The 15061-nt window shown below is 45.5% G+C and overlaps 1 protein-coding gene across 5 annotated transcripts in view; it reads right to left on the bottom strand.

The window, feature by feature from the left end:
* Window positions 1-14660, bottom strand: part of ABCG1 (ATP binding cassette subfamily G member 1) — a 60795-nt gene extending 46135 nt beyond the window's left edge. For 4 of the 5 annotated variants that reach the window (XR_011679665.1, XR_011679666.1, XM_071430195.1 and 1 more), the window contains exons 1-2: window positions 14525-14660; window positions 11316-11559 (exon numbers count right to left, since the gene is read on the bottom strand). Coding sequence is in view for 3 of the 5 variants with exons in the window: in XM_071430195.1 (XP_071286296.1) it covers window positions 11316-11559; window positions 14525-14566 (286 nt within the window). In the remaining 2 variants the exon portion in view is untranslated. Of the gene's footprint in view, window positions 1-11315; window positions 11560-13965; window positions 14099-14524 lie in introns of those variants that run through there. The other variant, XM_071430194.1, reaches the window with a different exon arrangement.
* Between the last annotated feature and the right edge of the window lie 401 nt (window positions 14661-15061).

Here is a 15061-nt window from a genome sequence, read left to right as displayed (position 1 = left end):
ACACCAGCTGCTGAAGCAAGAGGTTGCAAATCTGAGGGGTTATTGGAGGTCCAACAACTGAAGGAGACCAAAGTCTGAGGGACTGATGGGATGGACAGCATGTCCAAAACCCAGTGGTGGAGAGATCTGTATGTGTTTGTGTGTGCAAACCACAACCAGCCAGAGAGGATGCCAGGGAGGCTCTGGGGCTGCTCAGCTTTGCCCAGGTGTCATCTGAGTTTAGGAGGGTGCCGGAGGAGCCCTCTGTCCTCCTGCTGGTCCATCCAGCTGCCTGGGTGCCCTGCCTCACCACCAGCTGGACTTGCAATTCCAGAACCAAGGCTGCCACCCCCCAGGGCAGGAGGAATCTCCTCATGCCTCAAAGCCCCACCAGCTCCAGCTGCTCCTAAGAGTCTCATTTTTATTACTGATAATTACTGTCATTATCATTGGGCACTCCTTGTGAAGGACTCAGCAGTTCTGGTTTCAAAACAGACGGACCCAACTTCTTCCCTTTCCAAAAGCTCTCCCATCGTTCATCTTTGTATTTATCTACTGTCAATTTGTTTCTCTGGGGAAAATTCTTCTTCAAGAAATTCTGCAAGACTCAGGGTCAAAATTAAAACCCATGGGAGTAACTTTTCACTGCCAGCTGTGCACAGATGTGCCCCCCTGCACTGTCCTTGGCTTTCTGGCTCACATTTCTCTGGTGACAGCATCAGAGCTTCACCTCTGCAAGTGGAGAAGGAAATGGAACTCCATCCCAGCCAGCCACCCACAGGCTTCAGCTTTATAAGCCTCAAATTGAATTTTAGACATCAGGCCTTGATATTCATATGCAATAAGCTGGCTGCAGTTTGTGGCTTTTTGACCCAGAAAAAGAAAATGCTCTTCCTCTAATAGCAAATATTTAGCTCCAATCCCCTTTCTTTTAATTGGGTACTCATTTACCCATTCCAGCCCTGCCATGCTGGTGTTATTAGAGTGCTTAATTTTCAAAGCACTTGAGGTAATAACTGCATCATGACAAAAAAAAAAATTATACTGGCCAGGCTCTGCTGGTGCAGCCCCATCCACTTGACTGCTTCAAAAACAGATGCAACAGGGCAGAATTTAGCTCCATTGCTTAACAAGAATATTAAAAGCTTCAGTTTGTGGTGGTTTTTTTCCTTTAAATTTCATATTAACCAGGTGCATGGCTTCATTTGAAACTTCTTTCTTCTGTCTGGCATAAAAGCCTACCCTCTAAAGCTCAGCAGGAGACAGAGCACAGGTCCATTCTCATTTACCCAGGAACCTGACCACTGCATATTCAATCTTCTCCTCTCTTTTGTAGCAGATGCTCGGCAATTATAAACAACATTTGTCATTACTCTAAACACGTGAAGCCGGAAGAAATATGGTTCTTACACAAAAGATGCAGGCTGTACATACTAGATGAGAGGCAGATGGTAAATTAGCTTGTAAAGCCAAGGTCTCTGCCATTTATTTTTATTTGGAACAGATACATAACCAAAAAAAAAAAAAAAAAACCCTGAACAAACAAGCGGTTATCTCTATGGCTATCGTGTAATTCCATGTAGTTCTGCCTGGTAAGAATCTGGATGGATTTATCCCTGTACCTTCTGAAGAAAATTAAGTCTGCAGAGTGCATCTGTTCCCCCCCACAAATCAGCAGAGCCTAAATGAGCTGCAAATGGGAACAGAAGCTCAGCAGTGACAAGAAGGCCCAGTGAGGACCTGCAGGGTGACTGGAGCCACATTGCAGCACACAGCTCCAGCCACACCATTTCCATTTCCTGGACAGAACTCTGTCTGTCTTTGCTTTGTCCTCCTTCCAGAGACACTTACACAGCACTGGTACTGCTGTATTTTATGCCACCACTCACATTCAGATCAAATATTCTCTCTGAAATCTTCTTTTCCAGGCAACAAAGTATCCACAGCCCAAATTAAACTCAAACATCTGCACCAAAGCACAGAATTCACAAGGGAGCAGCTTTCAAAATAACCATTAATGGGATATTTCAGCAGGCCTCCTTGCAGTTACCTGTAGGGAGTTACTGAGCTTCAGGGAGTTACTGAAAACAGCCAAAACTGTTTGGCCTCCTCTGTCTGTGCTGTTACCCTTCTCCATCATACCTGGGGATGCACAACTTAAAGAATTGGTTGAAAAGGGCAGTAATCCTTCCATACATGGTGTATTGTGTGTTCTTCTCATGAAGTTGGTGAAAAAGTGAGTACATCTGGACAATTTGGATACCCTCAGTTTTTCCATTTCCTAATGGACTTTGATATTAAGAAGATGATGTCTGTTAAAAATTGCTCCTGGGCTTAATAAGGAACACTCTGCTGGTCCCAGGCACTAAAGTTCTGAATGTAAACTACTTTCACAGAAGAAAACTAAATTTTCCACATGGTAAATAAGAGTGAATTTGTTGTCCTTCTGTACCAGTGGTGCTAACCAAAAATTTCTGAGTCCAAAGCTGGCACAGTGGGCAGGCAATCTGAACCACCACCACCTCAGCTTCTTGCTGTCCCAAGGGTTTTGATAAGAGATAAAAGGCCTTGTGCAGAAATTCCTGATACAAGATTTGGCAATATTAATTGCATGTGATTTCCTTTAGAAGGAATACTTAAAAAAAAAAAAAAGGGGCATTTTGTCATCTGACCTGGATGTCATGTTTGAACAAGGTATTTTATTAAAGCTCTTAAATAAATCAGTCCCACAAGAAAGTAGGTGCTCAGTTCTCTCAGATGCCTGCAGCAAAGGAAGGGACTCTGGGCACAGTGACACAAACTCCCAATTTCTTTTTGACAGAAAGTCAGTCTTATGTAAGATACATTTCCTTCTGCACCTCTCCAGGTGCAAGTCACAGAGGTTCTGGGGTTAAAGCATCACTGGCTGATTTAGGTTTTGCCTCAAGGGCTTTCATTTTGAGAATGAACACCCACCTTTCAGTTTGCAATGCTTTAATTATGAATCCAAATCAGTTCGTTCCCACATGCTAATCATGTAAATTTTGCTGGGGATCTCCTTGCATGTTGTTTCTTGTAAGTCTTGGCTTGTTATTTTAATAATAACACCAAGCACTGTTTTCTAATAGAAGACAAAGTTATCCCTCCAAAGTTTAAAGGGTGCAGATGTGAATTATAAAGCAGCTGAGTTGAGTGAGGGCCTGCCACATTCTGAGTAGTGTCATGCTCTGACTGTCCCCACAGTTTACCTACAAGAAAAATGCTACATTGTGAGAAACAAAACATAATAATAATTTCTCAGAGGATACAGAGCTGAACTCTGAGATATTAAATCCCCACAGAACAAAAAATCTGCCCTAAAGAGTTGGTAAGCTCAGACCCCAAGGACTTCCAGAAGGCACTTTCCAAAATGGCATCAAAGTGCGCAACAAAAAATGAACTTCACCAGCATTTTTACTCAAGTTAGCTTCTGCTTTTGTCTGCTCTTGTGATTTCTCTTTCCTTTCAGTGAGGTTGTGGAAAACCCTGATGAACCATGTGATGTCTGAGGTTCTCCAATTGCAAAATGCCTCTTGCTTCATCTTTCCTCAGCCTTCAGATGGATCTGCAGACCACAGAAACCAAAGTCTACTTTGAAATGTGACAAAAGTACACCCAGATGCTGGTGCTTGTTGCCTCTACCTCCTCAATGCCTCGAGCAGGGCATGACCACCTATGGGCAGAGGATAAATCATTGCATCAAACCCCACTCAGAACACAGCAAGTTGTAGTAAAGGGTGTCAGGGTGAGTTACAGCCAGCCCCCAACACTTTTTGTGAGAGATGGAAACAGCAAAAAACCAGAGCTCAGACACCAAACAGCTCACTGTGACCACTTCCTGGCATGGGAATTCCAGAATGCTTTAATTGGTAACTCTCTAAAGCCTCCTTCCTCAGCCACAAGTTTTCACAGCAGCAGTTAATAAAGTTTATTCTATCAAAACATTAGCTAGAATGAAAACTAGTGAGGTCATTGTAATGTTTAGGTTTAACAAACAATACAGCAGAGAGAAAGAAGATGTTCTGCTTTAAGACTCAGTGACCAAAAAGCACTGAGTCAAACTCAAGGCACATTTCTATAAAAGCTCCAGGTCCAAAAAACTCTAAACAAACAAAAAAAAAAACCCAAACCCCAACAAAAACAAAGCCACAATAACAATGGATTCTGCTTGAAGGAAAACAAGTAATGCTGAAGTAAGAGCATACTCAGCTGGGAAACAGTAGAAGGATCAGACAAAGGGGCTGACCAAGATTTGTTCCCAATAACCTCTATTTTACAGAACACATGCAAAAGGACACTGGGAAGAGTTATTTATCACTTAATACAACACTGTGAACTATCCCAGTAACAGCAGCTACTCAATGTATTTTTACCGTCTTGACACAGCTTAAGTGTTAAAACAAAAACTACACAGATTTTATCAAGGTTAAAACATGTGCTTAGAAACCCTCTGCTACAAAATCATGCCTAATTTTAATTAATTTTGCCAACACTTTAAGCCACTGAAAAAGAATTTACACAATATTTGCCTAAAATGAGCCTTTTACCAGTATTGCAGTTGGTTTCAACCGGCCTAACTTGTTTATTCTTCCTAACATATGGATCTTGATTTGCACAAGAGATGAAAACAACTCTCAGACAAAGCAGGCAAAAAAATGGTGGAGAACAATACAACCCATCTGGCAGAGAGAGATGAGGGGGGGAAAAGGAAGGAAAAAAAGGAAGGAAATTTCAGGGAAAGGAAATTTCAGGGAAAGGAAATTTCAGGGAAAGGAAAGGAAAGGAAAGGAAAGGAAAGGAAAGGAAAGGAAAGGAAAAGGAAAGGAAAGGAAAGGAAAGGAAAGGAAAGGAAAAGGAAAGGAAAGGAAAGGAAAGGAAAGGAAAGGAAAGGAGAGGAGAGGAGAGGAGAGGAGAGGAGAGGAGAGGAGAGGAGAGGAGAGGAGAGGAGAGGAGAGGAGAGGAGAGGAGAGGAGAGGAGAGGAGAGGAGAGGAGAGGAGAGAGAGGAGAGGAGAGGAGAGGAGAGGAAGTGGCGGAAGTGGCGGAAGGAAAGAAGGAAAGAAGGAAAGAAGGAAAGAAGGAAAGAAGAAAAGAAGGAAAGAAGAAAAGAAGGAAAGAAGGAAAGAAGGAAAGAAGGAAAGAAGGAAAGAAGGAAAGAAGGAAAGAGAAAGACAGGGAGGAAAGGGAGGAAGGGAGGAAGAAAGGGAGAAAGAAAGGGAGAATTAGAGAAAGAAAGAGAGAGAGAAAAAGAGAGAGAGAAAGAAAGAAAGAAAGAGAGAAAGAAAGAGAGAAAGAAAGGAAGAGAAAGAAAGAGAGAAAGAGAGAGAGAGAGAGAGAAAGAGAGAGAGAGAGAGAGAAAGAGAGAAAGAGAGAGAGAAAGAGAGAGAGAAAGAGAGAAAGAGAGAAAGAGAGAAAGAAAGAAAGAAAGAAAGAAAGAAAGAAAGAAAGAAAGAAAGAAAGAAAGAAAGAAAGAAAGAAAGAAAGAAAGAAAGAAGAGAAAAAAGGAAAAAAAAAAGAAAAAAGGGGAAAAAAAGAAAGAAAGAAAAACAAAAATCTCTCTCGGAAAGTGGGTTTTCGCTCGCTCCCGTTCTGCATCTCTCCCTCCCTCCTTCCCGTCTTAGCAACAGCGGCGGAGCAGCCGGCAGCGCATCCCGGGTTACTGCAGTGCATTGCCCGGCAGTAACCGCGCCGGGCGGGCATGCGGCACCTCCACCGCACTGCACCTGCCCCAGCAGCGCCGGCCGGCTTTTTCCGACTCCCCCGGCACGGATTAGCACATCATCCAGGCCAAATCCTCCCCTCCGGCCCCCCCTCCTCTCCTGCGGTTCGTTTGGGTATCTCCGGAGGGGATGGGAGAGAGACGGGGGTGCGGGAGATCTTTGCGGTGAAGTCATAGAGAGGACGCTGCAAAAAAAATTAAATAAATAAAGAGCCCAGCTAAATAAAAAGAAAGGGGTCTGTCCGAGTGTGTGTACTAGAGCTAATTCCTAAGACGGCACCGAAGCAAATCGGCAAAGCCCAGGCTGTTTAAATCTCTGCTGATGGTTTGACAGCGGTGAAGTTTCCATCTTATGCAGAGAACGGCATTAACATCGCTCGGGGCCGGCAGGCAGGGATCGCGCTGTTCTGATGACACTGTCTCGGGCTGTGACGGCCACTCCTGGCCTTCCATGAATACCAACCAAGCTGCCAAGGGCTCCGTGCTCCCCCTCGGACACCTCGGAGCCGTCCGAGCGCTTCATTCCCCTCCTACCGCTCAAAGCTGCGGAACAGCAACCTGGACAGCACCAGCACCGCTCCGCTTTGCTTGCACGGGGTTGGAGCCGTCAGAGCAAACCCAAAATAACAAGAAATGGGGCGTTTTCTGCTGAGCACGAATTTCTGCAGTGAAAATCCCCGGGTGCACTGTGCCCGGCCGGAGCCAGCTCCCTCAGAGGTTACTCCAGACCAAATCCTAGCAGAGCTCGAACGCAGCACAAGTGACTCATTACAGCCCTAAAAATAACAACGGAGAAATTTCCAACGAAAACGTTGCCTAATTAACCATGAATACTGAGAAGTGTGAGAGGGGAGGGGAAAAAAAAAAAAAAAAAAAAAAAAAAAAAAGAAGAAAAGCAATCCCTGAGTTGTTGTGGTGTTTTGCAAGCAAATTTATTACTATTTTCTTGCTGGATGCACTCAATTATATAGGCAGAACATTTCCATCTCCATCCTGCATTATAGCAAACCCACCTAGAAACAATAGAACAAATGTCCTTTCATGGCATACATAGAATGTATGTATCTTTCTCAAATAAAGCTGAATGACTTTGACCCAGACAGAAAGCTCCAAAGTACTTTTCATGCCCCCTTTGTAGAGGGGACTGTACTTAATTCATCCCCAAACCACAATTCAAATTATTTCATGGTGCTTTTAAGAAAAATGACAGAAACCCAAGGCACTGACTTTTCTACCAAATCCTCTTGCAAACAGTTTTCAGGAGTCCTAGTATGAAAACCTACACGTCTGTAATTTTTCTGTGAACCTGTAAAACCAATCTCTGTGTTCCTGTGATTTACATTTCAAACTGCAGTTTAAACATACAGCTCAGGAGCCAAGACCCACTTCCATCTCTTCCTCAGCCCTTAGATAAATGGCTTTGTGACAAGACAGTGAAACTTTGGCCGTGTTTTGTTCCAAAGCTCTGTAGATCTTGCTTTTCACATTTAAGGATCCACGCTGGATGTAACACAGGACTCTTTCTTTTCCCCTCCAAGGCAGCTGGGTCCCTCATCCTAAAAGAAAGCAGAAGTATCCTAGGACTAAGCAGCCCTATTATTTCTACCAAATATGCTGAAGTTCCCTTTTTCTGTCTTTGCCAGTCCATCTTAACCTCACAGCAGTTCCTCCAGGAGCCCTGGGGCTTTCTGAAATCATGAACCTCACTGACCCACAGGAAACCACCAGGACGTGCTTGAACACAGCCTGGATTCAAAGACTGGGACACATTTTCAGTTCTGGAAGATCCTTAACCTCACAAGTCACTCAAAAATCCCTTTCCTTCAAACCTGAAGGAATGGCTGTTTCTACTTGTTGGCCAACTCCCTAAAAGCTTTATGGGGAAAATGCCAAAGTCAGCTGAGACCTTCTGAAACTTTTACCTCTCTGACCTCTCCCAAATTCCCATATTGGCAACAGCTCCTACCAAATGGAATGGGTCAGATAGAGGAGCTTTGATCAAGGACTGACCTGCCATATTCCTTCCCTGTTAATCCCACTGACCTCAGGGGAAATTACAGCAGGAATTAATCAGCTCCAGAGTCACACCAATCTCTGCCATGAGTCTGATAAAACCTCAGAAGGAGAGCAGCATTATCATATAAACATTAGAATCAAAATGCCCCTCCCTGTATTTAAAGAGAAAATGATATTTAATAGTTTAATTAAGCAGTTTAAGGCTGAGACAAAAATAAATGAAAAATTCCAATCTGAAGTCTACTATGGCTTATTTAGCTTCTTTGTTGTTGACAAGCAATGCAAATTCACCTTTCTTCGGGCTTTTAATGCAAAGTAAAAGACATGACATACCATGAGTTGCATTGCCTGAACAATCAAGCTAAGTACAGAACACAATGGCAGCACTACTAATTATTCCTCCTCCTGCTCATTTAGAGCCTAACCTTAACATTACTTTGCAATGCCATTTTTACTGAAGGGAATTGCTCTTCAGCTGATTCCTGTCCAACATGCCGGCACAAATTGTCTTTGCAAGGGAACTGCACTTCTGCCTTTGTGATCCAACACTCTTGAAAGGTTTTAACTAATTCATATACAGTCATAGAGAATGATGTAGAAATAGTAGATTTTCTTTTTCAAGCTCCATTTAAGAATAGAAACACCATTAATTAAAAGACATTTTTGAAACAGCATTCCTTATCTCTTCTTACCACAACCAACACCCAAGAACAATGTGAACTGAGAGACATCTCCTTTCTTTTTTTTTCCCCAGCATGTTTTCTGCTACTCTTCTCATAAAAAGTGAATTCAAATATTTCACATTACAGCAATGAGAGAGACATTTAGCACAGGGAATCCAAAAGGAGTGCTGAATCCAGCACAATGTTTGGAGGTACAATATTGCCCTTCTCCTGGGCACTGTAAAGTCCCAGCTTCCCACTGGAACTATTCTGAATACCTTATACCTGCATAAGGTATTCAGAATAGTTTTATATGTAATGCACTCAGCTATAAATCCACCAGGTTTGAACAGAGATATCCCAAATTACACACAAAAAAATCTTCTACTTGCAGAACCACTAAAATAAATGAGAGAATCTGAACTGTTTGGTTCCTACCTTCATTGGGGACTATTTAAGCAACTTACTTTTCTATTTCTCTAATGGAAAATATTTTCTCTTAAAACCAATATATTGAGCCAGCCCCTGGATGAGGGAACACGGCTGGGAGGAAAGTTTGGTTCTGGAAGGTTTCTATAATCTGACCAGCAACTCACTGAAACACTGGAGGAAGAGACCTTTGGAGGTCACCTGGCCCAGCTTTCCATCAAAGCAAGAGAACCACCAGCTCCAGATCAGATCAGCAGCTCAGCCACGTGTCCCCACTGTCCCTGGGTGACACATCCCAGTGCTGCAGCTGGCAACAGGAATTTATTTCCTGGTGTCCACCCCGAACCACCCATGGGCTCTTGTAATTTATCATCTGGCACTATTGGCAGGAGCAGCCCAGACTCCTCAGCTGCTCTTTGTAGGTCCCCTCAACCATTTTTTTACCCCTTTGACAGGCCCTTTCCAGCTTCATATCTCTGCTGATACAAAGCACCCAAACTGACAGAATATTCCAGCTGTGCTCTCCCTGATGAGGAAGGAGAAGGGTCAGGGCTCGTCTCCAGCTGGGAATGGCCTCAGCCACACGATGTGGTTCAGCTCCCTGGCTGTGAGAGCACTCTTTGGCTCACTTGGCACTGGGTGCAGACCTCCCAGGTCTGTGTCAGCTCCTTGGCAAGCAGAGGAGAGCCAAGCCCTGCTGGCAGACAGCAGCTCAGCCGCTCTGAGCCTGTCCTTGGTGGTCCCAGGGGTGACACGGGGTGTGAGAGCAGCTGAGGAACACCTGAACCCCTCCACACAGCCAGCCAGGAGAGTTCAATCTCCTCTTTCAAACCCAAATGTGGTGACACAGCCATATAACCATAGCCCAGAGCTAAATACCTCCACAGGTCATTTTCAGCAGCAGGGTGTTTTGCCAGGACATTGTTTTGTTCAAGCCAAGTCACCCAGGCATGTCAGAAAATCTTAACAGAGGTTTTGGGTATAGAATCCCTCAATCAATTCTGGCCAGTGAGAAAGAGATTCAGTTAGAAATCTCAAGCTTTTAAATCTTAAATGAGACATTTTGGCATTGCTCCATTTCTTGGAGGACAAAAAACCTTCAGTGTTTTGTGCTCATTCTGATAAGATAAAGAATAATTTTGAATGTACCAAAGTTGCTGCCAAACCAAGCTATTCTCCTATGGACAATGTAGCTCCATGCAATTTTAGCAAGCAATTAAAAGAAGGCCAGTGGGTCTACATACAGTTTTGATGTTGAAAAACCCATTAAAGCATGAAATCTGCAGATCTTTCAACAAATGAATAATTGTATGCACAGCCTGCCCGCATACAGTAGCACTTTCATGGCAACAGCTCCAGAGCTTTTCATACCATACATGTTTAGACTATTGAAGCCTTGGTGTTGTGATAATGATACAATTTACAGACAGCAGCCAAGTACTTGGTGAAACAATTTCAAGTGGAACCTTTAAGCCAGTGGATTTGTAGTTTCAGGGCCAGTGCAGGTATCAAGTATGGCTCAGGTGAGGGCTGCACTGGCAGGGCCTTATCTCTATAAAGAACTAAAGCACACAACCATGCCAACTTACATTGCTGGGAGAGAGTTCCTCAAGGAAGGGCAACTATGGCATTTAGTACACAAAATTCTCCTGAAGATTTCAATATTTTTCTCTTGGGCCATACTTCTTTTCGCTGGCAGGAATTTACTGCATGACCTAGTTTTCCTTTCAGAGACAACCAGCCACACACACGAAAAAAAAAAAACCCTAAAAAACAGAAAACTCTCTAGGAAACACATGGTTACACAAAGCCAATGAAGGCATGAAAGGAATTGATGGCAAGCAGAGGAGAAAGGACAGAATCACCTTTTAGAACTGGAATCAACCAAGAACCTCTAGAGAAGAGAGCTGAATAATCCCTTCTTACTCCCAACGCTTCTCTTCTTTGAGAAGTGCCCAATATCTATAATTTTGGTGTGAACTCTCTGCAGTGTGTATCAGCAAACCAAAAAGCATCCTGGCCCTTGACTGAACCCCAGGATTCAGTCCCAGCAGGCACCAGTGATTTCATCACAGAAATTACAAGCTTTGAGAGACCCATCTAAGCTGCAGAGAAACCTAGAGCTCACAGCATTTCTTTCCAAACACAGCCCTTAAAGAAAACAGTTTTTATCCTGGTGTCTAATGCCTTGTGAAATTCTGAGATACTCACTGTTCTGAAAGAGTACTGAAAAAACAACCACCTCACAAAACAGCCAATTGCAGGAGTAAAAAAACAAAGCCTCCTCACTTCCCCCACCCCCATCTTTAAACTCCTGCATGCTCTACCCACCCTCAACAATAAATTGTAGACAGGCAAGATCACAGGACAGATATTTGGCAGCACAGCAATACTATATTTACTTCAGATCCTCAAGAACTGGGAGGCAGAAATGAGCAGTTGTATGAACTGCTGCCTCTACAGCCTCCTGTGGATGAAACCTTGTTTTCCTCACCTTTCTTTCTCCACCATGGCCCTTCCTGGATGGAGTAGGACAGTTCTTTAAACTCAATGTTCACAGCTGGCCTGCGGGGCAGGTAGGAGAACCTGTGAGCTTCTGTCAGAGCATTGTCCACTTTTTTTAAGTGTCCATTGATGAGGTGGATGTCCTGGGTGTCTGTGCCATTGGAGACCACCTCGTCCACTGAAACACACACAGACTTGGGCTCGGCCATGGTGCAACCAGAACTGCTGCCACCCTGCAGGGAAAGTGGAGAAAGTTCACAGACTTTTGTTAGGAACACGTTTCAAAACCTTCTGCACCAGAATTGTTCTTTAAATAGCACAAAAATCCAGCTGTAATGTGCTGAAAGGTGAAAGAGGAGTAAAATAAAGCAATCTTTTGTTGGTTCTTTTGCCTGAGCCTTGACAGAAGAGGTAAAAGAGCTTTTGCAGCACATACAGCTCCTTTAGCACCAGTTTGTCTTTCAGATCTTGCACCAGATTAATACATTTATAAGTTCAGTCCCCATTGTATTTGGTTTCTCATGCACTCAAGGAATTTGGTTCTAGTTACTCTGATTCCAGGGCTTGGTACAGAGCTGAAGGGGGAAGGGAGCTGGCTGAACAATTATTTGTGCCGACATTTCAACAGACAGCCACTCAAAATATCTAAGAGCTCTTGCTCCTCTAGATCAGCCTATGCTTTTGTCAAGGTGAAATTATATTTCTGAGAATTTTCAAATGTACTATTTCATGCTTTATTTTCTCCTGCACTGATAGTTCTGGAGACTTTGCAACCTGGGACGACAGTATAAGTTCTTTTCTGGAGGTCTTTTAGGAAAGCACAATGCTTTGCACCCAAAATCCTTGAGTGCTTTCCATGCTTGATAGTGATAACTAATGGAAATCTTATCAGCCACATGAGCACACAAACCCTGCTCCAGTTCTTGCACCACTGACACTGTAAGGTCAATGTCCTGTGCTCACAGCCATCCCTCTTGCTACACTTTGCCTATCACAGCACTCTGTGCAATTCCACTTGGCACTTTTTGGACTAAACCTCCCGCCCCCCCCACCTCCTGGCCATGACAATGGCCTTCCACCCATCTTTCTCTCTTTTTTTTTTTTTTTTTTCTTTTTTTTTTTTTTTTTTTTTTTTTTTTTTTTTTTTTTTTTTTTTTTTTTTTTTTATTATGCCTACAAAATTTGGATCTTTTTGGATTCCTTTTACCGCCACAGGTGCCTTGGACCAATATGAGCAGGATGTGTGTAAGCTCAACAGAAAAACAGTCATGAATTTTCTTCAGCTAAACAGAATTTTGAACAGTTCTGTTGAAAGGCTGTTCACTGTCATCTGTTGTTTGGTGGATGGCTTAAGCAGAGCCAAACATCTGCACAGTTGTCTATTAGGAAATTTAGTGGTTTTAATGTAGGTTTGTATTGGAAAGGACTCCTGTATATGGCTGATGTGCCAAGCTTTCCATGCTGACACATAATACAAAGTTATCTCCTGGAAAGCAGATGTGCTGCACTACTTTTCAATGCATGAACACAAACAGAGCTGAAGATCTTGCCATTGTTTCCCTCTATTTGTCTAATTCAGCTAAGAAGTGACACTGCCTCCTCTTGCCTGTGCCACTTCCATTTCCCTCTCATGGTTCCCGGTCTTCCCATCTTTGCTGTAACACCAGCCCAGCTCAGATCAGTCACTTGTCATGAATGCTGACAAAAACATTTAAAAAACCTCAAGTCCTACATAATCACTGATGAAAAAAAAAATACTTCTGCTTAACCACTCCATAGCTGGCATCTTCACATTCTTCACGCACAAGCCCCAAGTTCTGGATGAAAATAATCAGCTCTGCTCGCCACATTTTCTCAAGAAAGAGATTTTAATCATGCTCTCAACTTACTTAGAGGTCAGGTATCCACTAACACTTACTGTCAAATTCTTAAATAGTTCAGTGCCATGGTATGTAATTTGAACATAACAAGAGTAATGTGAAACATCTTAGAGCTCAACAATCAAAGCAGGGGAACTTCCCTAGAAACGTTGGGAAGGCAAGTTTACAATATTCTTCCCTGAATGTTTTCAAGGCTGACTCTGGCACTCATAATCTCTTTTGTTCTGAGGAACCACTGGGCACTTCCACACAATCAGAGGGAATATCCAAAAATGAACTCTGAATGAGTAGGTCACCTTGATTATCTAGGTGACAGTCAGAGCTTCTCCAGTTTAGATCGATTCCAAATAAAACATCCTTTGGACAAGACCCTTGCCTCTGACTACTCAATCACCCGAGAGTGTGAAGCCAAAGATTTTTGTTACTGGGACATTAAACAATTTCAGTCACTGTGTGGACCGAACTGCCTGTTCACACACCTTCCTCCTCCAGGGACCACCCGCTACGGGTGAGGATCCCCCGAGCAACCGGGATGATCCAAACGCCTCCCGGGTTCACCTTCGCTTGGAAAAAGCTGGGCAATGCCGTGGCTACGACAGGCACAGACTCAGCCAAGGCACAGGCACACCTGAGCCCCCTCTGTACGCCCCAACACCTGCAGCGCTCTCTCCTCTCCGCTGCCACCCCGCAGCGATGCCCCAGCCCCGCATGCCGAGCCCTGCGCTCGCAGGACCGGCGGCTCCGCAGCACCGCGCTCACCTCTCAGCTGCTTTTGGACACTTTGGGCTATTTCCCATGTAGTTTGGTGGAGCCGGTGAGGAGCCGGGCCGCTCCCGGAGCCCGGCGGGGACGGCAGCGCCCGGCCGGTGGCAGCGGCAGGACGGTCCCGCGGGCTCTGCCCGCTCCGTCCCCCGCCGGCCCCGGGTGTTATGCAAAGGTTACGGTCCCTCCGCAAATCCTCCGGGAAGCCGGCGGGGCGCAGCGGCGCAGGGAGCATGCTCGGCGATAATCCCCCCGCCTTAGCTACAGACAGAGGTAACCAGCGGTCAAGTCCCGCCGTGCGCCGCCAGCCGCTCGCACACTCGCATCCTTCACCCCGCATCCTTCACCCCGCATCCTTCACCCCGCATCCCTCACCCTGCGCATCCCTCAGTCCCCATCCTGCACCCCGCAGCCCCGGGTGTACCCTCCGACCCTGCTTTTCCCTCGGGAAGCGTCTCGGGAGCTGCCCGCGGAGCCCCGGCTCCATCTCCGTCCCCCAGCGCCGCACCTCGCCCCCCGCCCGGCGCTGGCAGGGGGAAGGCAGGGCTCGCCTTACCAAAGCGCTGCCCAGGGAGAAAGCCGCCATCAGACATGCCATGTGCACCGCTGCCCGCCCGGCTGCCGGCAGAGGAGCCCTCCAGTGCCGCCTCTCCGCCCCGACTGGCTGCGGGAGGCGGGCGGGCCGAGATGGAGCTGGGGCCGCCCCCGGCCCGGCCCGCCCCCCCCGGGGATGGGGAGAGCGGGGGGCTCGGGGCACCCCTCGGCACTGGGGAAGGTGGGCAGCGTGTCCCCAAGCCGCTGGTGGCCGTGGCTGTCGCTCTGCCCAAACACGCGGCAGACGCTTGTCCCCAGGACTGGGGCACCGAAGGTCGCTCGCCGGGATAAAGTGAGGAGGGCAGCCAGCATTGTCCGCACGCTCCAGGCAGCGACAGCTTCCTAAAGAGCTCCCCGGGGCTTTCCCTGAGGAAATGAGGAGTAGAAGCACCATCCGAAATCGCCTTGTGCGTCCCATCTTCATGAGGACGAGGCAGCTCTTCTGGCCCTGGGACTCCTGCCCACTGACCTGTGAGTGAGCCATTGTAGTTCAGGAATG

This window comes from Agelaius tricolor, unplaced genomic scaffold (genome assembly GCF_023055355.1).
Source record: "Agelaius tricolor isolate 1412-34295 unplaced genomic scaffold, bAgeTri1.0.p SCAF_7, whole genome shotgun sequence".
NCBI lineage: Eukaryota > Metazoa > Chordata > Aves > Passeriformes > Icteridae > Agelaius > Agelaius tricolor.
Note: the sequence above shows the minus strand (reverse complement) of the source record. Positions and strands in the feature narration are given on the sequence as shown.